This window comes from Rhinolophus sinicus, chromosome 2, assembly GCF_057876585.1.
Source record: "Rhinolophus sinicus isolate RSI-liver-muscle chromosome 2, RSI-T2T, whole genome shotgun sequence".
Classification (NCBI taxonomy): Eukaryota; Metazoa; Chordata; class Mammalia; order Chiroptera; family Rhinolophidae; genus Rhinolophus; species Rhinolophus sinicus.
The window spans coordinates 12,288,236-12,313,182 of record NC_142502.1 but is presented as its reverse complement, the minus strand read 5'-3'; the positions used below and the strand labels follow the sequence as shown (position 1 = coordinate 12,313,182).

General features: G+C 36.7%; 1 protein-coding gene across 1 annotated transcript; it reads right to left on the bottom strand.

The window, feature by feature from the left end:
- Positions 1-14,003: 14,003 nt before the first annotated feature.
- FBXO5 (F-box protein 5) lies at positions 14,004-24,533 on the bottom strand. The gene is made up of 5 exons (XM_019749236.3): positions 24,396-24,533; positions 17,856-18,558; positions 17,074-17,164; positions 15,990-16,172; positions 14,004-14,863 (listed from the first exon to the last, which is right to left on the bottom strand). Exons 1-5 carry the CDS (start codon positions 24,496-24,498, stop codon positions 14,612-14,614), a joined length of 1,332 nt encoding a protein of 443 aa, XP_019604795.3. The 5' UTR covers positions 24,499-24,533; the 3' UTR covers positions 14,004-14,611.
- Positions 24,534-24,947: the final 414 nt, after the last annotated feature.

Below are 24,947 nucleotides of genomic sequence, written 5' to 3'. Positions count from 1 at the left end.
AATTACAACTAAAGTATAGAACAATCAACCTGGAGAACCATCTGAAGTCTAGCTGAACAGAAGTTTTATAACTAAGCATATAAAGAAGCTGTATTGAGACTGGTAGGAGGGGCGGAGACACTAAACAGATTGGCCCCAAACCTCCGGGTGGTGGTTGAGAATCGGGAGGGATATCTCAGCTGTGGAGGCTCCCCTCAGAGGAGCGAAGGAAGCTAGCTTCACACCAGGCTCACCAGTCCAGAGTACTGGTGGCAGTAACAGAAGCCCCCACGATATCTGGCTGTGAAAAAAAGTGGGGATTCCACCTGGGTCAGACGGAAGGCTTGGAGAAACCCAGACATCCTCTTAAGAAGCCCACACACAGATTCACTCGCTCACAGGTACTCACCCTGGGTTCTGGCAGAGGGACAGTGACTTGAAGGGTGTCAGAGGCATACGAGGAGGCAGACTGAGGTATGTTGCTTCTGGGCAAGAGCTGGAGGACAGCTGCCATTTTCCCTGTGAGGGGGCCTGTTGTGGTGCAGCCGGCAGGTGGACGCCATATTTCTTGTGTTGAGCCCTCCCCCACAGGGCCAAATCTGAATCTGATTGGTCCAGTGAGTTCCCCTGCTCCACCCCACTAACTCACTGGGAAACTGCCCTACCCCACTCCCCAATGTCTGAAGCACTTTCTCTGTGAGCAGTCAGCCTCACCCGCACTGCACTCTTTAGGTATATAAATGTTGAATAAGTATGGTGTACCCCTGAAACTAATGTAATATTATATGTTGGCTATATTTTTAATAAAAATCTTTAAAATATATATATTAAGAAAATACTACCAATTTTATAAAAACTGTTCACATTTAATGATGTTACATATCATATATATATAACCACTAAGGTGATATTTATAGATATATACATGTATTATATATATGTATATATATACATTGGTGTGTGTATATGTATTATATTGTGCACCAGGAAGAGATTTTTTTTTACAATATATTTCCATGTAACTGAAATCTATGAATATCACTGCAGATTTCCTTGCCTTTTCATAGGCAGAAAAGTTTTATAACCTAACATGAGACATCTGTCACAAAGAATGACAGTTCCATAAATTTTAACTTGGCTATCCGCCTCCACCTTGGATTTAAGAAACACATTTTGTTGATTCATACATATAGTGTGAGGGTAATACTGACAATAAAATGATTTCAGGCTGTATAAACCCACAAATAAAGGAAAATGAAACCTTTCGAACCAGTAATCCATGTAAAATGTCATTTTGTAAAATTGGAGAAACCTGTCCTAAATTGGCATGATGGGTGCAAGTCCCTAAAAAAAATAAATAAATAAATAAACTTTGTAGTTTCTATTTTTTAATGAATTCACATAGAGTTCCTCTTTCCCCTCCCCCCAAAGGAAAAAAAAAAGTACATATATATATATGTATATATATATATACATATATATATACAAAAAGTACATATATATATATATATATGGCAATTTTATGGTGCCTAGCGAAAACTTTCTTTCAGTTCCTTGCTTTTTGAAACAATAACAAGTGATTAATTAGTTAATAGACATCAACATTTTGTTTTCCACAATTACCATACTGACTAGAGCTGTGCTTCTCAAACCTTAATGTGAGTATAAATCACTGGGGATCTTATTAAAATGTTCATTCTGATTCAGTAGGTCTGGATGGAGACTTGGCAAAGGCATTCCACAGACACATGTGAAGCATAAACTGTGAACCAGTCATTGTACCTACCAAGAGTAAATTTAAATGTAAGCAGGCTTTTGAACTTCTTTTTTCTTTATATTTTGCTCATTCCATTTTAGTTATGGAAAGTAGGTTGCAAAATGCCTCAGGGAAAATGTGAGTTAGGAATATTTGCTTAAGACTGCTTGAGAGTAATGAAGTAATTCTTTCCTAAATTAATGTTTTATTTAGCGCCATCTAAATCCTGGGGTAAATCCTCATAAAGTTTTATTAACAGGACTATCGTTTATTCTCCCTGCAAACAGTATAAAAACACAGCCTGGCAGTTCAGTTATGAAAGTCAACCAAAAGTTCATTTTCTTCAACCCTTCAACCTTCTCAACCTTTAAGGTAAGAAAACTCCATGGAAACAAGATGGGTTTTGGATAGGATTTGGGTAGAGACAACATATTCCAGTTACTTGTGTGATCCTAGTCAACTTACCTCAACTCCTTGAGCCTCGTTTTCTCACCTGTAAATATGGATTAATAAAAATTGTCTTATATTCATTTAAAACGTATTTACCGAACACCTGCAATGTGCCAGGCACTGTTCTAGCACTTGAGATGGATCAATGAACAAAATGGACATGGACTTTTCCCTCATATATCTGTTGGGTGGCAATAATGCATTTAAGTAGGGTTTGACACACACCTGATACTCAGGAGTAGTAGTAATTAGCTTTACTTAGTAGCTTTCAGCTCTGGTGCTTTCCAGCCATGTAACTCCTAGTTAAGTAGAATTGTCATTTGCATAAACTTTCATAGCAGTCTCACTTACAGTGTGCTCTCTATAACCCAGGCACATATCTAAGCTTCAGATACATGTTTATATTCATGTAATCCTCACAACAAGCCTACGAGGCAGGTGTTAGTCTCATTTTACAAAAATGAGAAGATACTTAGGAAATTAAGGAATTTTCCAGCCACAGAACTGGTAAATAGCGGAGCTGGGATCTGAACTGTTTGTCTTCAGAGACCCTACTCACTCTTAATCAAGTGCCTGGGAGAAATGACATTAGAACCATTTTAAACAAGTCCAAAAAGTTTCACTTCATGTTGTAAAAAAGTTCTGCACCGCTGTGTATTAGATGGGTTTATTCCGCCCTCTGGTGGAAAACCAAAGAAGGTAAAGAAAAGGAACGTTAGGTGCAATGAAGAGAGAAAGCGGCAAATTTAGTGATATTATGGGGTCTTGAAAAAGTTTTGCAAGCTCATGAAAATGCTGGAAAATCTTCCAGGAACAAGACGTAAGAATCCTGAGTAAGACTCTAAATATAGTCAACATGACGTAGGTCGCTCACACACTGGCTACAGAGTGGCAACAGTGCAAAGGAATCTTAAGATAAAATCTCAAGGGATAAATATCAGATTATAATTTTATTAGAAATAATTTTAACTTAATAAATTTTGCCAGCATGTCCAAAAAACATGATCATGAAGCTATTGTACACAGTCTTCTCAGGAATGAATTCCTAACAGGAAATGTGATATTCCCTTCACTGCAGTGCTAGAATTCTCAGGATTCATGAATTCCTGGGACATGCCCGAAGGGCTGTTTCTGCATTCCCTACTGTTTATCCCCCAAACAAATGCCAGTTTAGAACAAGACCTTATTTCTTTGCTTATCTGTCTACACACTCAAATAGTTAAAGCCCACAGGCTTTAAATGCAAGCTGACTGGTACAACTTGACAAGTGCACGACATATTATAAGTCACCCAACACTGACACTTTCCCTCTGCTCAGGCAGCGAAGGAGGGGTAGGAAGGGTCCGTATGCTTCTCTTCTCTCTTCCTCTCAGTCCCAACATGAGAAGCACCTTGTTCCCTGGAGGTTAGAAGGTTCTCAAAAGACTCTCTATTATCCCCTGTACCTTCAGAAACTATCACCCTCAGCTAGGTTCTTTGGCTAAAGATTCTCCTCTCTGCTTCTCATTGGGTCTGTCAGGGAGATGGTGACAGCATTAGAGATTGCTTTTGTGTTCATCTCTTGAAAATCCAGGACATTATGTAAATATTAATTTGTCTAGAGAAAAAGAACATGATTTAATATGCTCTGGGATTAGAAAACTGATCCTTCAGTAGGCTGACCACTGTCATTACTATATCTACTGTCTTATCTGCCTACAATTCATCCTCTACTCATTTAAAGTACTTCTAATTCATTGCCTGGGATGATAAAATTAGTTCTTAAAAATGCTGAATTTTTCCTTAAAATAACACAATATTCCTTTAAAAAATAGTATAAGTCCTTCAAAATAAAAAAAAAAATAGTTAACTGTTTTCAAGTTAGGTCAAAAGTGCATGTGTTTCTTTGGGTTGTCGCAATCTCTAACATCAATTCTGAGTTTCCTCTTCTGCAACACTATTCATAAGTCTTTAAAACATAATTTTCAATGGACTTTTCCTAAGTCTTGGCATGAAATACATATTTTTTTTTTCCTGTTATGTGAAGAAAATAGGTGATGAATATTACTTTTCTTCACTGTAGTAAAGGAACTTCTGAGGACATAACCATACCCACTCATTTCATTGAATTCACAGTTCAATTCATGCAGTTCAATACTACTCAATTCACAGAATCTACAGAATCCACACAGTGATTTGCTAGTGTTCCTCTCTCACAGCATTTACCACTGCTCCAGAAACCACATAAAGTCTTTGATCAGTTCACCTCTGAGTCAAGCACTGGCCATAGTAGAATATTTTCAGATCATTTGAAAAGGGGGAAAGCCCACATGGACCAGTGAGAAGCAACAGCTTGAGTTTGAAGCTGAACCATGGGTGGATGGTCGGTTGGCTCAGTGGTTGCAGGGCGGTGTTAATAACACCAAGGTCACCGGTTTGATTCCCACATTGGACCAGTGAGCTACTGGTCCACCCTCCACAACTAGATTGAAGAAGAAAACGATTTGACTTGGAGCTGAGCTGCGTCCCCCACAACTAGATTGAAAAACAACAACTTGACATTCTGGAGAAACACACTATTCCCCAATATTCCCCAATTAAAAAAAAAGAAAGAAAGAAAGAAAGAAAGAAAAAAGGGGGAAAGGGAGGGAACCAGAAAAGAGGTAATAATTTTCATCTTCATTCAAGATTTTTTTCAATATTTCCTTTGTGCTGATCAGCTTGTTAGAAATAATTGTTTCCTTAGATTCTATTACCATATTTTACTTACTTTACATTTATTTCACTTTGCTTTCTATTGTAGTTAATTTAGTATTTCTTTTCTCTTTCTCCCTTTGCCCTAGACTTTCTCAACTGGACTTCTTATCTGAGCCGCAGAATACAGAAAACTATGTGAGTGACTATTTTCTTAATTTCCTCAAGGATGGTTCTTAAGTGGTGCCATCCTAGATACCTGGAGAAATGTTAATTAGTTATGTACCTAACAGATGCCTAGGTCATTAAGGCTCTATTCTTTTGTGAAAACCTGGCTGAGGAAGGCTCTACATTGCACAGAGGGTACCAAATAAGTGATTTTTTATAAGCTGATAAATGAATAACCATAAAGTTCTAAGTATGAGCTTTGAAGTCATTTGAGGTTTCATTCTGTCCATATTTTAATACAATTATTTTCTAGTAATATGACTTTTTCTGCTTCTCTGCTGAGGACACTAAGGCTTTAAATTCTCAATAGTAAAGAAAGGTAAGTGATGGAAAATTTAACACCCAGATATTTGTGAGCATTAATATTTTGCTCATAATAAAAAATTACAGCAGCTGCATTTATTTGTGTCAGATACTGCATTAGCACTTTAACTTTATTTTCTAATTTAATCATTTTTAATAATATCAGGTAGGCATTATTACCTTCTTTTTATAAATATGACAACTGAAGCTCATAGGCATTAAAAGCTTGCCCAATGTTAATGATTAGTAAGTGGAAAAGTCAGGATTCCAAACCAGAAATATGTGATGGTAAAGTTATAGCTCTTTCCATTTTGGGACAGTACTACTATCCCACAGGTGTTTTGGACAAATACAAGTTCAGGTTTATCCAGTATATCAGTGTGTAGCCTCTTCTGTTTATGGATAGAGTTATCTTCCACATATTAGCAACAGAGAAAGAATTATATTAACAAAATACAGTAGATGCTTAACCACTAGAGCTTCAAAAAAGGAACGACATGGTTTCCTTCTTCTTCACTTTTGTGTTAACAATCAGCAACTTCTTTTCACTAACTTTATCCATTCTACAAATGTTTTGAAACCAAATGACAAAGTGCAGCTGGGCTCTTGTACTCTTCATTCTCATATATGTCTAATATGTAAAGGGATGTTGAACCAAAAATAAGCCCTAATAACCAAAACCAAAAAAAAAAAGGCATTTGCAAAACAGTATTTTACAAACCTCAAATTATAGGTTCTCTGTGGGCCTTAAAGCTTATTCCTGAGGAAAGTGAGTAGAGAGATGTGGGGACAGAGCCCAGAGAGCAGTTTCAGGTTCTCAGCCTCACGTGGAAAGGTGCTGGCTCGGTTATTAGATGGCCGTCAGCTGTAATCAGATGGCCATCAGTTGTTACCAGTTAGCCATTGGCCACTGATATAACTCCCATGGCTAAGCTAGCAAGCACGGATTGCAGTTAGTAAGTGAGGTAGGTTGGCAAAGAAGTGGATGGTGGATCATGTGGCTCCTGCTTCCTGTGTCTCCAACCCAGCCTCCAGCAAGAATATAGTGGTGTGACTCCCCTATCTATGGCTCCGTGGGTGTTTCATTTTGGCCTCACCATATCCTGCGTTCTTATGTGGGGAGCAGGAGCTGACACCCCGCATGACACCTCACGTGACAAGAGAGGCTTTGAAAAGCATCACAGGATGTTCTACCACTGATGGGGAGGCAAAGCCCAAGTTCAGTGGCAATCTATCAATTTTCAAAGAAGAAGCCAGCCTGAATCTATCCAACTGTTCTTTCATTTAGTCATTCCACAAATATTTATGAAGCATTTTCTGGGTTGTGGGGATACAAGGACCTGACCTATATTGGTAACAGATGTTACCTGTCAGTTGGGAAGTGAGGATGAGGACAGAGGTTAGGTGAAAAGTGAGTTACTGCAAAACCATAAGTGATGAGAGCTGAAAAAAAGTATCCAAGTCCAATTTGATGGCCTCTAGTCCTTCATTTTCTAGTAAACACCCTCTCATCTCCATATCTAAAACTTGACTTATTTGTAGAAAGTATGGATGATCTGGTATTAGGGTACTGTAGTTACATATTTAATTTAATGGGCCAGAAGAGAATCCTCTGGTAGTTATCTGTCGTGTGATCTTAGACCAACGCTGTCCAATACAAATATAATGTGAGCCACATATGTAATTTAAAATTTTCTAGTTGCCACACTAAAAAAGTTATAATAATATAAAGAAATTAAATAGAAATTAACTTTCATGGAATTTTATATAACCCACTATACCCGATATATCATTATTTCAACAAGTAGTGAATAAAAAAATTAATGAGATTTTGCTCCTCTTCATACCAAGTCTTCCACACTCGGTCTGTATTTTGCATTTACAGCACATCTCAACTGAGATTTGGATGAGTCCCATTTCAAATGTTCAGTAGCTGCACGTGGCTACTGCATTGGACAGTGCAGATCTAGACTTTGAATATAAACAATGGATAAAAAATGTTGTTGAAGATAAGCAGGACTTGTGTTGATACCTGAGACCACCAAGTAAATAGTTTATATCTACCTGTTCTAGCTTAACACTGTGCTATAGACTTAATTTTATAATCTAACAACACAAATTCAATAGAAAACAGCACTATTGTTTGATCCACTTTGATATTAAACTTCATGTGAATGAACAAACTGAAAAGTATGGTGTTACAAGAGCACCATCTTGTGGCCTTCTGTTGTTAACATGGTTGAAGCAGAATTTGGGGAAAAAGGGAACATTGTCAATCAATCAGGGTAAGATTATTAAAAATTACTTAATAGAGGACCTATCATGGTTTTCTCTTAAATGCAGTCTTTTTGGCAAGTCCTCAAGCTGTGTAAACAGGGCATGACAAACTTCCCAGCGACCGGACATGTAAATGCTAAGCTCTGGGTACCAGATAACACTCCAACGTGAACCATGTTGAAGGCAAGCTAGCTTCAGTGCTAACATGTGAATGCAGTATTTGCTTTAGTGAAATGTCTGAGGCTGACACTGATAACACCCACAAAAGACCAATTCACGTGAACACTTTGAGATTTTTACAGAAACACTAAAATATAACCCCCACCATCTGTAAGTGACAACAGAACTACTCCAGGCTGCCAAACATGAATTTTTTTTTCATTAGAATAAAGGCCTCAATGAAGCAGCATGTGCAATTAAATGGTCACTCCAACTGATCAGAAATATTAGTTGGTCTCAGCGCTATGATAGGGTAGCCAGGAATGACCCTGTGAGGGTAGATACCTCTTACTGCCTTGGTCAGAGAGGTTGTAAAAATGTCATTTTTGAGACCAGCTCCCAGCTCAGACATTTGACCAGGGTCAGTTTAAGAGCCCTACTGAACATAAGTGATAAGTTCTTGCCACATCATGAACTATGTAAGGAATCTTTTGAGATAGACTTTATTTAGGTTCAATCCATAAAATACATAGGGTCTCTATGGAAGCCATAATACAAAGACAGGTGTTTTAGTAAGCTTTAAGCTAGTACTGTAATTTTCTGTAAAAAACAAATAATTTGTAAAATACCATATATATCACAATAACCATGAAAATGCTAACATCTATGTTGTTCATTCTCCCTCACATAGCTGACTTAAAAGGGTCCATTTTTGTGATCATACCAGTCCCGAACCTATTTTGGCCTGAGAGTGTCAGTTCTTTCATTTAGGGAATATTCTATTGCTGCAAAGTGGCTTATCATCCTGTACCTATGTCAGTATTGATTATGGGCCAAGTAATTACATGTCTCAGGATCCTGGGGAAGACCTCATCTTCTTAATGTTAGTGATCAAAGGATGTACAGAAAGACTTCTGCTCATCTTTCTCTTGCCCAATTCTCCTAGAAGGGTGGGCCCACTTTGTATTAGTTATCTATTACTGCATAACAAATCATCCTTGAACTTGAGGCTTAAGACAACAAACGTTTATTATCTCAGTTTTGAGGTGTCAGGAATTTGGGAGCAGTTTAGTTGGGTGATTCAGGTTATATTCTGGATGTCGGCAGAGACTAAACTTGTCTGAAGCCTTGACTGGAGGGCTTGCTCTCAAGAAGACTCACAGACTTAGCCATTGGCAGGAAGTCTCAGTTCTTTTCCACTTGAAACTTTCCAAAGACCTAAGTTCCTCACCATGTGAACCTCTCACAATTGACCTTTTCCTAATGACTGATCTGAGAGAGGGAAAGAGATAGAAATCACGTCTTTCATAACCTGGTCTCAGAGGTGACACGCCATCACTTTTGTTGTATTTTACTAGCCACATAGAGCAAATTTGATAAATTTGTGGGAGGGGATTACACAAAGGTATAAATACCAAAAGGTTGGGATCATTGGGGGACATTTTAGAAGCTGGTTGACAGTCTCCCCTCTGGCCCCCAATAATCCACATCACTCATATGAAAAATACTTATCCTCTCCCTAAACTCTTGAAAGTTATCCATTATAGATAGCTTCAGCTCAAAATCCAGAATCTTGTTACCAAAATCTGACTCTGGTATAAATGAGTGTTCTTAGGTATGTTCTTGACATTCAATTCTTCAACTATGGTTACTTTCAATCTAAGGACCTGTAAACTAAAGGAAAAATTTATCTGTCCCCCAACACCCAATATACAATGGTGGCACAGGCAGAGAACTGTCCTAAGTTCAGGAACAAGTCAAGGAGTCCTACTGTCATTTGTATTCACCATGGATGTTCTAGCCAGAGCAATTAGACAAGAAAAATAAATAGAAGTCATCCAGATTATAAAAGAAGAATGAAAACCTTCATACATTTGCTGATGGGAATGTAAAATAATGCAGCTGTTGTGAAAAACAGTTTGGCAGTTCCTCAAAAAAATTTAAACGGAGAATTGCCATAAGATTCAGCAATTCCACTCCTAGGTAAATCCAAAGTAATCAAAAACATATATTCAGACAAAAACTTGTATATGAATTTTCATAGAAACATTTTCCATAATAGGTTTCTTTTTTTGGGGGGGGTTGATAAAAATTTGAATTAGATGGTGGTTGGTGATAATTTTTGTGAATATTGGTAATAATTTTTGGTGCAAAATTTTGAATACATTATAAAATACCCTGCACTTTATATTTTAAAATTGTGAATTTTATGTGTGAATGGTATCTCAAAGACATACCACTTGATACATGATACTCTATACTAAAATAAAAAAGATGAAATATATTTTTAGACGTACAAAAGCTGAAAGAAGTAAAGACCAGCATATCTGCATTATAAGAAAAAATAAAGTACTTCTGTCAGATATATATATATACACACACAAATGAATTAAGGGACTAGAAATGGCAACTCTGTGGATAAATGTGTAAGAAAGTTTTCTGATTGTGTAAATCTCTTTGATGATAAACAAAAATAATGTAGTATGAGTATATATTATATATATTAATACATACATATATATATTCTCATTCATTTTACTGATAAGTACATCAGTAATGTACTGATATGTACTGATCTCTCAATAATAGTGCAAGTAGATAGAAATCAGTGAGGATATAGAAGATATGAAAAACACCATTAATCAAATTGACATAATTGACATTTATAAAGCGTTTACACCAAAGGAAGCAAAATTTAATCTTTTCAAAGAAATGAAACACTTACCTAGATAGATTATATTCTGGGCCATAAGATAAATAAATTCAATAATTTGTAAGGATTCCAGGCAAACTAAGTATCTCCTATGACTACAATGAAATTATAAATCAGTAATAGAAAGACATACCACTTGACATGATAAATATGTCAAAAATTCTAATATTGGAAAACTGAATAGCACACAAATATTTTGAAAAATTCTAAAATATTGGAAAACTGAATAACACACTTACAAATGGCCCAGAGAGCAAAGGGAAAATAAAATAGAAAATGGTAAGGCATTTAAAAATGAATGAAATGATCAGAATTTGTAATATGCTGCTAAAACAGAACTTGGAGGGAAACTTACAGCACTAAACACCTATACTAGAAAGGACTATATTAATGACCTCAGCTTCCACCTTAACAATTAAAAAAAGAAGGAGCAAATTAAACCCAAAGAGAAGAAAGTAAACAATTAAACAAAAAAAGAAATAGTAAGGAAAAAATAGAGAAAACCTATGAGATCAAAAATATTATTTGAAAACATCTAAGTGATAAACCTCTCATCATACTCATCAGTAAAAAGAATTAGAAGACACAATTTACCAATATCAAGAATGAGATAAATGGCATCAGTACAAATTCTACAAATATTAAAAGTATACTATTCTTACCAATTGATTTCAATAAATTCAGTACATTAGATTAATGGAAAAATTCCTTTAAAAATATAAACTACTAAAGCTCATTCAAGAGGAAATGGATAATATGAATAGCCCTATATCGATTGAAAAAATTGTATTTTAAATACCCCACATACACACAAAACCACCCCCCCAAAAAAATATATCCCCAGATTCAGATGGCTTCCTTGGAGAATTCTAGCAAACACTAAAGAAAGAAATAATACCAATTCTACACAAACATGAAAAAGTTCAAAAGGAAAGAATATGTCCCAAAGACATTATAGGAAAACTACAGACCAATATTCCTCGTGAATATAAATGCAAAAATTCTTAATATGTAGCAAATTTATTCCAATGATATATAAAAAGGATAATACATCATGACCAAGGGGAATTAGCCTAATCATATATCTAACCGTGAAATTGAAAACTACAAAACTTCTAAGGGAAAGATATGTATGCTCTTAGGCTAGGCAGATTTAGACAACACTCAAGTATGACCCATAAAAGACAAATAATTGATAGTTTGGACTTCATAAAAAATAAACTCTTCCAAAGACAGTGCTAAGACACACCCTAATAAAGCACATGTATCCAGAATGTATACTCTCAAATGTCAGTAGGAAAACAACACACAACACAATCAAATCATTTGAATAAACACTTCACCAAGAAAATGTATGGATGGCAAATATGGAAAGATGCTAAACATCATCAGTCATTAGGGAAATATAAATGAAAACTACAAGATACTACTACATACTTACTAGAATGGCTAACATGAATAAGACTGACTATACCAAGTGCTGACGAGAATGTGAAGTAAATGGAACTCCCATACACTGCAGGTGAGAATATAAAATGGTAGACACTTGGGAATACGTTTTGGTATTTTCTAAAGTTAAACATATATTTACCATATAATCCAACCATTCCACTATTAGTTACTTATCCAAGAGAAATAAAAACATACCACTTACAAAGGCTTGTATACGAGATCAGACAATTAGGTTCGTGACTCATCCTAGAAAAAGTGCTACATACCTTATTGCTGAATATTACTAGTCACCTTTGAAGTACTCCCGTTGGGAAGCTATGCACCAACGCCAGCGCCTAGTTCATCCTTCAAAGCAATTTTGGAACTCTTTTTCTGGAATAGCCATCAGAGCTGTTGGCATGTCACCCTTGATATACTGAATGGCATCAAAATGTCTTCCATTCCATATTTCCTTTATCTCTGGGTAAAGAAGTCATCGGGGGCCAGATCAGGTGAATAGGGAGGGTGTTCCAATAGTTGTTTACTGGCTAAAAACTATGGTCACAGTGCCTTGTGATGGAAGAGCCATAAAATTGTTGGCGAAAAGTTCAGGTCGTCTAACTTTTTCACGCAGCCTTTTCAGCACTTCCAAATAAACTCATTTGTTTGTCCAGTTGGTACAAATTCATAATGAATAATCACTGATAGCAAAAAAAGTTAGCAACATTGTTGCAACAAGTTCGCAAACTTAATTGTCAGACCTCATGTGTTTACAGCACCTTTATTTCTAATAGCAAAATACCGGGAAAAGCCAAATGTCCATTAATAGGTGACTGTAAACTGGTATATCCAACAATATACGGCTTAGTAAAAAGGAATGAAGTACTGGTGCACACAAAATGGATCTCAAGATAACGTCCAGTGAAAGTAGTCAGAGCATATACTTCATGATCCCATTTATACCGTGTTTCCCCCAGAATAAGACCTAGCCCAACTATCAGCTCTAATGAGTCTTTTGGGGCAAAAATTAATATAGGACTCGGTATTTATATTATATTTATTATAGACCCAGTCTTATATTAAAATAAGGGTTTTATATTAATTTTTGCTCTAAAAGACTTATTAGAGCTGATTGTTCCGCTAGGTCTTATTTTCGGGGAAACACGGTCTAAGTTTCTACAAAAAGCAAACTAGTGATGAAAGATCAGTGACTGCCTGGGGAGCTGACAGGAGGGATTAAAAACAGGCAGGAAAAAATTGAGGGATCATGGTTATATTCCTTAATGGTGATGATGGCTTCATGTGTAAATACCAAAACGTCAAATCACACATTTTTAATGTTATTTATTTTGTCAATTTTATCACAATAAAACTGCCTAAAGTCAGTTAATTTTATTGGTTTTACTCGACACACCCACAAATCCATGAGATAAATCTTCTACCTTAGACTTCTGCTGAGATGAAGAACAAAGCCCTTAAACTTCTTTGAGGCCCTGATACTCAGAGGATCTGAGGTCTGCACCTTAAAACTTCTGGCCTTTGGTCTTTATTCAAACTCTTATAATTTCTCCCTATTCATAATGGAAACCAGAATATATTCAAGTTTAGACAGAACCGATTTTTTTAAAAAAAATTGACTGTTTAAGCTCTTACTAGCCCAAATGCTGATTCAAAGATAACATTTTACTCTACATTGTTTTAATTTTTCTAGCACGATTTTTATATTTTGTGGCTATTTAACCCATTAACTGGTTTAGTGATGAATTAATATATGTGTCAGTATTTCTCAAACTATGTTTATGGTCTTGTATTGAATCAATTTGAAATGCTTATTTGAAGACCCAATTCCACAGCTACTAAAATATTGTGAGTTGGGAGAAAACTGGGATTAGAATAGAGCCGGGGAATCAAAACAAGCTCCATTGATTAGACACAGACACACTCAGTGCCGTCACACACTAATGCAGTTCAACAGCTTCCTAAGGAAGCTGTTTCTAGGATTAAAATGTTTATCGAAATAAAAGGTTCCCATTATTTATTAAGTGTAATAATTTTATTCATAACAGGAACAAAATTTTTATATATATAATATATACAAGTCACATTTATTTTCTTAGACACATAAAAATACATATATTTACATATGCACAGAAATATTAAAACAGATATTACAACAAAGAAAAGCAAGATATACACACTGAAAACAAGGTTCAAAAAAGGTATTAAAACATTTAAATTAACAGACACCAGAAGTTGATATTAATTTAGTAAAGCAAATAAAATGTCTTAAATGCTAAGATGGTAAACAAAATTTTTAAGATTGTCTAGGTAAAATTACATGGACTTCCTTTACTGTAAAACTGAATAACTTTACCTCTGAATTACAAATAGCTGACGACTGGTTTTCTTTTTTCTTAAAATATTTAATTTTTCTGATTTATACTAAGAATTTTGAACTTTGTCACATTAAATTGTAAAATATTTTAAGAGGTTGTGTGCATCCTCTACTTACCAGGGAAAAGAAATCCCATGTACTACATTGATATCAACATAAAGTCGAATATCATAATACATTTATTTTTCGTATTAAAACCTAACACTTTCTGACTAACCTTCATAATCAGTTATAACAGATTTAATAATTATAATCGCCGTAAACTCTTCTTGCTTTTCTTAGTACCAGGCAGAGGACCCACTTTATAACTGGCTTTTAGAGGCTTGCCATTCAAACAGTCTTTGGTGGTATGATAATTACACAGACACCTTGTACAATAATCAAACCCACAGCCTTCTCGTTTGCAGGTTGCCCGCTGTAAATAGCAATCATATTTTGCAGGTGAATTACAGCGAATACAAGCTTTGAGGCTTTCATTCTTTTTCAATGTCTTGGCAACCTAGAAGAAGAAAACCCATAAACAAAGTTTAGTAAGGACTGAATGTAATGTAGTTAGGAAAAACAAGAATGGCACCTCTATGCCTTCCCCAATATATGTAAAGCATCAATGTCACAGGAGACAACTCCGGCCCTTAAGGAGCTTACTGTTCAATGGGTGAGAGATAGTATCACTTATGGACTGGTCCAGTAGCAATTTCTTAATGCTGCTTTTAAACATAATCTCTTTTACTTCATGAATGCTACTCACACATCTATGCCTAACTTAAATGTCACTTTTCCTGTGAAGTCTTCCGAGTGTCACTCAAGAGTTTACTGCTCTTCTACCTCTAGTTATATCTTTTTTTAAAGCATCTCCCACATTATATGGCCTTTTTTTTTAATGGAAGCCGTCTTCCGGTCTAGAGTGTTAAGCTTATGAAGGTCACCGTGTTTTCTTATTTATGCAGTATTTGTTAAGATAGCAGATGCTCAATAAATGCTTTTTGAATAAAATTACATTGTGTTAGTCATTATATCATAAACAGTTAGGACAAAAACAAACTTTATTACATACAACTTAATTATTTATTGACCAACACGAGGCAGTCAGCATTATGTCAAAACATGCACTCGTCTGTAAGATTATGGTTTTTAAATTAAGCTTGTAAAAGTAACCACATGTGAGTAGAACTAAACACACATTGCCCAATGATTTGAAGGTATAGGCCTTCAATGTCTGAAAAATGGCCTTTTTCTATTTAGTTCTTTTCCTAGATATTAAAGACAGCAATTGTAAAATATAATATTGAAGTTTTATAAATTTTAAATTCAATGTTTTTCATTATTTCCTTAGTGTTTACAAATTAGATCTCAACAACACTGAAGTGTCATAAACAATGCCAAATGGTATCTATTATTTTCAGCACAGAAAGACATCGCTGTACTTTCCCGATTTATTAGTTGAGTTATAAATGCTTTATTGATTTTCAACGTTTTTGAAAAAATGAAGGTGAGAGAAGATAAGGTCTCCATTAATAACTCCTTAATAGTTCTCATTATGTTTTGATTAAATTGAAAATTTTCCATTTCTTACTCTAAATCCTTTTAACAAATGCCATGTTTCTAATTTATTGATAAAAAATTACCTCAGAGAATTCATTGTGCCGACTGTAAATAGAACCTTTCTGATCACCTGGATTGGATAACTTGGGTCGAGCATCTTTGCTGGGAGGAGTTTGGGCTGCTGATTTTTGAACAGAAGCCAATGCAGTTCTGAACATAACATTTTCTCTGGTTGAAGCATGTGGTGAAAACTTAATGTTCTTTTCCTAATTAAAAAAAAAGTTAATAGGACTTAAAAATATACTCTTGTATTCTCAACAGTCAGGCATTTTTACTGTTTGTACACATAGAAAAGGGCAAATGAGAATATAAAGGATTTATCTCCACATCCAATTTACCTGCACATGCTTACCTGCACAAAACTATTCACATAGGCATTTTAAAGCCTGAGCTATTGACAGAAATTACAAACAAGAAATTGTGAGAAGCACTTTTCATGCTTAAGTCTATGCTTAAGTCTATCGAGCACTTAATACATGATTGATCAGTACTGCAACCAGAACAAAAGATCATTCTTCCCACCACCAGTAGATGGCAACAGTCATGTTTAATTGTCACCTCAGTGTCAGGAATAGATTCAAAAACCTTTTCGGTTAGAAAACCTTCCATTTACGCCAGCTTATCAATAAAGAAATTCAACTTGGAGAATTAAAGCAATACCTGTCTAAAGTTAGTTAATAAGCAGAAGCACCAAAATTTGGACTTAAAGTCTGCCAATTCCCAGGCCTGAAATTTTAGTCATATCCTGAACTTAAAGTTATTTTTTTAAAGTAAATGAATTCCCTTCTATAATAAGAATCCTCAGTATGTTAATAATTTACTGTTTATCTGATAACTGAAAAAATACACAAATGGCAACCAAGATTATGTGAGAACTGAGCAATTTTCCCTTTTTTACTTTTGGAAAGTCCATTTCTAGGAATAAATGACTAAGGTGGAATTGTTTTCCCTTTATCTTTTCTTTAACAAGTTCTAATAAAAGGCTGAAATGCTTTTTGAATATAAAGGATTTCCAGATTACCTGTTATCTACTTTTCCCTCCTACTTCTAAAGATATAGAGCACTAGTTGCTATATTTTAAAATGAAAACATCACGCAACAACTTACAGTAACTCTTTGTATTGCTTTATTGTACAACTGCAATGCTCCCTTATCATCTTCTAGAATCTTCTTCCAAGTTGTGCTCACTTTAGATACACTGTAAATGATTTTAAAGGAAACAATTAAAGCATCACAAAGATCTAAGGTAACTATATTACAGAAACATTAATAGTGCAAAAGAGACATTTTTATTAGCAGAGCTTCTCAAACATGGCTATCCATTAGAATTGCCCAGGGCACTTAAGATTTAAGGATACCTCATGCCTAGTCTTTTGGGTTTAATTGGTCTGAAATAGGGGTCAGGGTTCTGTACTTTTTCTTTTTAAAGCTCCCATCAAGTAATTCTAAGTGTACCCAGGCTCAAGAACCACTCATTTGTACTTCATTTTTTCACAATATTTGTAAACATCAAGTAGCCATCACTGTATATAAAGCACCATGTTAGTGGTAAATGTTGTGGGCAAATTTCAAAGTACTCTAGGACATATTGCTATCAGTAGAAATCAAACTTAAAAAATCCACCTTGTGAACCAAATATAGAACCTGTGATGTTGATTATATCCTTCAAGATAGCCAACAATAAAAATCAATACTTGTATCTACTTTGCTTTAGCTATGTATTTCATAAAGACCAGTATAAACTAACACTTTCAAAGAGTACTTCTCAATTAAACAACAACGCAAAAGACTACCTACTATGTTTTTGCATGAGCTGGTGGTGCTGAGTGAGCCATCTAATGAACACGCTCAGTGTGTTATACTAATACATTTAAAGCAATGATACTTACTTGATTAAGTCCATATCACTGAGCTGCGTTAGAATATTTGCTAAGAGATGTCTGAGGCCCCTTCGAAAGAGTTCACTGAGAATATCCACGCATTCGAGGCCCATTTTCCTGCCAATTATATTCTGTAGTCTAAAATTTACACTATAGTCCTTCAACTTCTCCCAGTCTATTTTAGGATTCCGTTTGGTATTCTTTTTTAATGTTGAACAAACCACTTTTGCAAAATGAAGAGCTGGCAACAAGTTTTTGTTGGGAAATTGATCTGGGCTTTGCGTCTGTAGCAGGCAAGACTGTGGACTGTCAATGTCCAGGGGAAGGCTAGCTTCTTCATGTTCACTGAGGCCACTTTGTTGGGAAAATGAAGAATAGCCACTGTCTTCACAAGGTCCAGCGGTCTCTAGTTCTATTTCATTTGAACCAGTAAGTGATGGTAGCACATGTTGATTTTCCTTGTTATGTAAGGGCTTGCTCTCAGTTTCAAGTTCTACAATCCTGGGGCTCACAATCGGTGACCCAATATCTGATAACTTTTCATAGTCTTTAATGCAATCTTCATAAGAACCTTCCAAACATGGAGAAACGCAGGAAACTAGCCTTCCAATGTCATCATCAGGTTTTACCAGTTTAAGTTCAGAATGAAGATGGTTATAATTAAAATCACATTTCATTTTGACAGAAAGAGTGGAACTTTCTTCTTTGCAACCTACAAAAACAACATATTTACTTAACAGCAAAATCTTCACATATTCTTACATCTTAATTGCTTTGCATTCTCTCAACACTGTATATTGCCTATGTAACTGTAAATTATCCAAGTTTAATTACTGAGATGTGACATGAGAAAATATTACTTAAATTTTATGACAAGTATACATATATCTTATTCCTGAAATGGTATTTCAGAACAGATTGCTTATACATCTGTATAACTGCAACATTTCACTTTTGAAGTCTATACTGATTGAGTAAAAAACAGTAGAAAGGGACTATTTAATAAATACTTGTGCTTAAGGAACAAATAAGGAAATGTGAGGCATCAAGAGTGGGGTCTGAGGTCAGAGATCCTTATAGTAATCAAATACTTCTAGAAGCAGTGTTTATACCCTGGACTTGAAATGACATTTATAGTTAGTTTTGGCTTAAGCATCAAACCATTGACAGTAAATATGGTTAAGACCAATGGGGGAGGGGAATGTCTAAATGTCAAACAGTTTTGATAAAAGTAACAAAAATATGTGTGCATTATTTAAACATTAGCAATTATTATAAACCTTAGAATAATTAACAGGTAGCCAAGAGAAAGGACTAAAAAGCCGATAAATTTAAATACCCATAAATGAAAGTCTACTTGAACTCACAGAGCTCTCATATTTAAGTTTTATTGACAGATGCTCTGGGTGACAGTCAGACATTCAAGGTGTTTGTCTACGCTACTGGATAATAAGCTCAAGCACAGCAATATCTCCCTATATCTTGCCTAATAAGTACTAGAAACTCTGCTCTCTTTAATTACTGAACAAAGATTTCTCATGACTAATTAATGAAAGAACCAGAAGAATACTTCAGATACCAATCAGAAGATATGGAAAATAAGAATGGCATTCCAATCAGCATAAGACCAGATATAAGAATGTGAGGGTGGTAGGGCAGTGCATGTGAATTCCTGTTCAGTTGTCTTAAAAAACTGAAGACAATGGTACTTGCTATTTATGATAAGTAGCATGATGAGGAAAAACAAGTCATGATACTACAAACAAATCATGCAATTATTTCTGGATATTACTCATTAGAATGCAGTTATTGATTCAAATTTGAGCTTCAAAAAAGCCAAAGACTTATTTAGGGTTGTATCACCACCACCATGGCCTTAGAAATCAGTTAAAATATCTTTAAAGCAGATTGTCTGTCTCTGCACTACTGACATTTTGGACCAGATAATTCATTGTTAGGGGCTCTGTCCTGCACATTGTAGGATATTTAGCAGCCTTTACCCATCTGATGCCTTTAGTAACCCCTTTTACCTAGGCAAGACAATAAAAAATATCTCCAGTCACCAGTTATTGCCAAATATTGGCAGTTGGGAGAAGACAGCGGCAGGAAAATCTCCCCCACTACTCAGATGAGAGTCACTGCTTTAAAGAATGATTAGGATTCTGTCAGGCAGTAGAGGTTGGAAGGGTATTCACCAAAGGACAGTGTGAGCAAAAGCACTATTCTGGGAAGGGATATATAGAAATGAGCTTAGAAAACTGCTTAGCATCACTGAAGGCAGAGCATATGAATAGCATTAGATTAGTGCAAAAGTAATTGCAGTGTTTGCAATTGTTTTTAACCTTTTAAACAGAAATTACTTTTGCACCAACCTAAGATGTGCTTCGATTGTACTTGTCATCCACTATCTCCCTACAAGTCAATTACAATTTATCCTGTAAGTAAATGTATATACCAGTCACTATGTTTAGTCTGCCCTTAAATATTGGTAATCTGTCCATATTAATGTTACCATTTTTATTTAGAGCAAAAGCTTTAAGTCAAAATACTAAAGGGCACCTCGATAGGAAGTAACCTTGTAGGTAGAGATTCTCTGTAAGTTCCCAATGACTAATACAGCGAAGACATAGCATGTGTCCCAGATCCCACTAAACCTTGGACTTACCCAAAAGTTTAGGTTTAAGCTAAGAGTTTGGGGCATGAAAAGCAAATAAAGAATATACAAATTCTAATCTCCCAAACTAACCCTAATTAGATCAAATTATTTTGATTGGTTGTCTTCCACTCTGAAAAAGTAAAATATTCCAAGATGGTTTTTATTTTGTCTCAAGTAATGAAGTATGATTTACATATGACCACCTTTAATCCGAGAGAATAAAAAAGTAGAAGCCACCTACAAAGACATACATTTCACTTTGTTTAGCTGCCTAAAGGGAAGAGGCCTGAAACTGTACTTCTGAAACTCATCATTTCAAAGGCATTCTTCTGTTTATCTTTATTTTTTTTAATTTATTAGTTTCAGGTGTACAAAACAATGTAATAGTTAGAAATTTACACCTCTCACAAAGTGATAACCCCCCTTCTGTTTGTCTTTAGGACAGTTACTGGAAGACTATCCTATAGAAGAACGCCTTTCATGCAATTTTACTTGAATATGGACAGTTCTTTAAATTCAGAATGAATAATGACTCAAATACCTTATACTTGTTCAGAAGTTTACAGTTTCCAATTTGTTTCCAAACACTTGGTTCTCACAAGTTTTTGAGGTAGGATGGAGAGGTATTATTACCTTATTTTTCTGAGAACACTTGAAGCTCAGCTAAGTAACTTGCCCAAGATTTTACAGGTAGTTAAGAGATATACATACTCATGGACTTTGGTTATAACACAATACATTATTTTGTTGTTGCTCAAATTGTTCTGGCTTTCCATTGTTAAGTTCATGTACATTTGACATACATCCATTATTTTGTTTTTGGAGTATTCCTTACTTTCTGGCACTATGATGAGATGCTCCAAGCTCATCTTGTATTTTCCCCATTCCAGCCCTAGAATCAGTTATTTCTCCAAGGAACTCTGCTTTTATTGGTTCCAAAATCTGGATGCCGGTTGTAGATTGTTTTAAAATGTGAAATTATGTAATGTACTTTAAAAAAAAATCTCCATAACAAACTGCAAAAATAAACCAGTACCACTTTTATACAACAGGATCCTGAAAGTAGCCGTTTCGTAAAAGGCTAATTCCAGGTCTTTCAACTATTTCAGTGCTTTCCAGTGACCAAGCCAAATATCCCTAAACAATTTGGAAAATGTTTTTATATAATTGAGTTGATATTCAGAAAGGGGAAGAAAATATTGCGTGGTTTCATGACCTTTTGAATCAGACTGATAAGGGTTCAAAGTCTAGTTCTGCTACCTCATTCATTTATCCAATGCCTACTTTGTGACAGGGTGTGGAGAAAGGAAGAAATTAGTCAAGGACGATCTTTTAGAGGTGATATTCTGAGACCTGAAAGCCTTGTGAAAATCTATCTGGTGGGAGAGTTCCAGACAGAGGGAAACACTGGAAGCAAGGACAAGTATTAAGTATTTAAAGAAGTGAAAGTCCTGTAGGACTGCAACTTAGTGAGCTAGGAGGGAAAATGACTGAAAAATAAGGTTGGAAAGGCAGAATGGGATTTTTAAGGTAGGGTGGATTTTATTGTGTAATAGTGTTTGAAGGATTCTAAATAGAGACATTTGGTTTATACTTTAAAACAAATCATTGGTAGCTGTGGAGAACAGATTGTAGGAAGGTACAAGTGGAAGCTAGGAGACTAGTTAGAAGTATGTATCACGAGAGTCCAAAGAGTTTGGTACCTGAGACTTGATGACCATAGTGAAAATGAAGATAAATGAATAGATGTGAGATTTATTTAGGAGATTAAAGTCAAAAATCAAAAGAGCTTCATATGTATTAGATATGGATGATGAAGGAAAGTGGAGTAAAGAATCCAAGAATACCCTGGGGTTAAAGATTTGAACATCTATAGTGTAAAGTGTCATTTGCTGAGTTGGGGAAAACTGAGGAAGTTAACTCTTTCCTCCTCTATAAAATGGGGGTGAGAAAATTAAATTGAACTGAACTCTTGAGAGTCCCTGTCACACATGCTCTAATCACTAGAATCTACAGTATTTTCATCAATTATTCATATGGAAAATCCCTTCATATTCCTTAATATTGTATACTATGAATATTTTAAAAGTAGCAAAAAATACTCTAGACAGAAGTATACATTTCAGAATATTCTTTACTTTTTCCAGGAATCAGATCTAACTTCACCTGAAAACCCTAGCTCAGCCTTTTGACTTTGTGATGTAGAACAGTCAGTCTCTTTCATTTTCTCTAAAATGGAGATATTAATATCCACTTCATGGAGTTGGTAAGTTCAACATAATGCATTTTTCAAACCTCTCATTAATAGTCCGATCATGAAAAAGAAGTTATTATAGTTAAGTGTACAAAGTGTAACCTTCTATTTAACTTTTCAATATAATCTGACACTCCATATTAAATAGACAGTGCTTAAAAATCTTTACAGCTATTCAATGTTAAATAAGTTCTACAATCTCTAATACCTTTAAGATAGCCAGCATGTGCCCAACATTAGGCATGTAGGCATGGCTACTCTTCAAAAATTTAAGAGAGCCCCAAGGCTTGCCGCCATAAACTGCAAATTAGTCATAATCTCTAAGAGAAAAAAAATTTTATAAACTTTAAAAAATATTTGAATGCAATAAATTTTTAAATTTAATTTCCTCAAATTTGTAAACAGGAAAAACATTCAAGAAACTGGATGGTGGTAAAGAGACAACTGGAATTAAACAATCAAAAGACCCCTTCTTAAAGCCATCAAGCTTCAAAATTTCACAGGGAGACTTATGATCCATTACCTTCTAGAAATAGACATGATCTGTTAAGTATTTTTTTTTCTCAAGTCTTCCATATTCTTTTCTAAAGAAATGGGTATCTTCCAGAGATTACCAAATATTCCAATATCACATTGCTAATTTTTAAAATTTGTTAATGTCCGAGTTAAAATAAATGCATTTGGATCTCTTTTAGAGACAGCAACAGAGGATAAAAATAAGCATTTATTCTACTGCTTTTCATTCTATCCAAGTTTGGACTAAAAAACTAGTGCTTCAAGGAGAACAGCCAAAAATAACAACCAATTCTTCAAATTTCACAAAATCAGCTAAAAAAGCCCAAATTCACTGGTCTGTACTGAAAACTGCTTTCCCCCCCATCTGTTCCCAGGCCTTGAGACAGAGTTACTGGGTAAAGGGGAAAAAAGGAGAAATTGAACATTTTTGTTTGGAGGTCCCAAAGTGATTGGTCCGATGGGGGTGGGGGTCCCTCCATTTGGCGGGAGTCGATGGGGGGAAGACCCTAGAAATCCTGAGGGGTCGCTAGGGTGGCCCCTCAGGGCGCGGGCCTTGCTGAGGAGGCGGGAGATAACAGCGAGCTCGATCTCCCGCGCCCGCCAGCAAGGCTGAGGTGGCGAAAAACCGGGGAAACTGACTTCGGATCTGAGGGTGGGGGACAGATACGGAAAAGGGGCGCGGGGAGTGGGGATTAGACAGCTGGCCAGGCTCAGGGGACCGCTGGCTTGCAAGGCCTGCAGAGCTGGAGCCCCAGGGTGGAATGGGGGAGGGGAGGGGGCATTTGGCGCCCATTCCAGCCTTGTGGGGAGAGGTGGATCTTCCAAGCAAAGAAGGACGCCCTAGGAGGCCTCAGCCCGCACCTCCCCGGGAGCTGGCGTCTAGGTTCGGCGTGGCAGGCGGGACACGGGCCAGCCAAACCGCCTCAGCACATCTGGTTCCCTTCCCAGAACGCCAGCCTTCTTTCTCCCGGCCCCAGGGACCGCCGCCGGGGCCCGTCGGAGGCCCAGGGTGGAGCCGCACACGGACTCGGGAAGGTGTTGGGTTCGAGTCGCACGGCCCCTGCCGTTCACCAGACCCCCCTCCTGGAACCCAGCCTCCCATGCTCCCTCTTCTCCCACTCACTGTCCAAGGGGTGAGGGCGCCCGGAGGCTGTCACGGCGCTGTAGGGGCAGCGGCAGGAGTTGGAGCGAGAACGTGGGGAGCAGCTGCAGGGACGCTGGCTCATGCCAGCGAAGTGAGGTCTTCCTCAGGTGAGGGACCAGTTATCACAGCGGTGGAAAGAGGAATCCGCTTCACAGAGTTCTCTCTTCAGAAAGGCGCCAGCTGGTACTTTTAAAATCTTTGAATTTGGTGCCCAAATCCGCACGGTCCAATGGGACGCGTCTCTCGGACGCGCGCTCCAATGGAAAGGCGGTAGGAGGGGGCGCCCTCACCGAAGCCCAATTGGAGGCTGCTGAGGCGGGGCCAGCCGCAAGGCCCAACCTCCTTCCTTCTGACCGGCACCCGGCGTCCGGAAGGATGCTGAAGCCGGGGGCGGGGCCGAAGGAGGGCCTCGGAGCGCGGGGTGGCTGCTGCCCGGCCGCCATGTGGAGGGAGCCTACCACGCATGCGCCCACCCGCCTGGCATCCTTCGGCTGTAGGAATCGGACTTCTGCAAGTTCTGATTTCATCCTG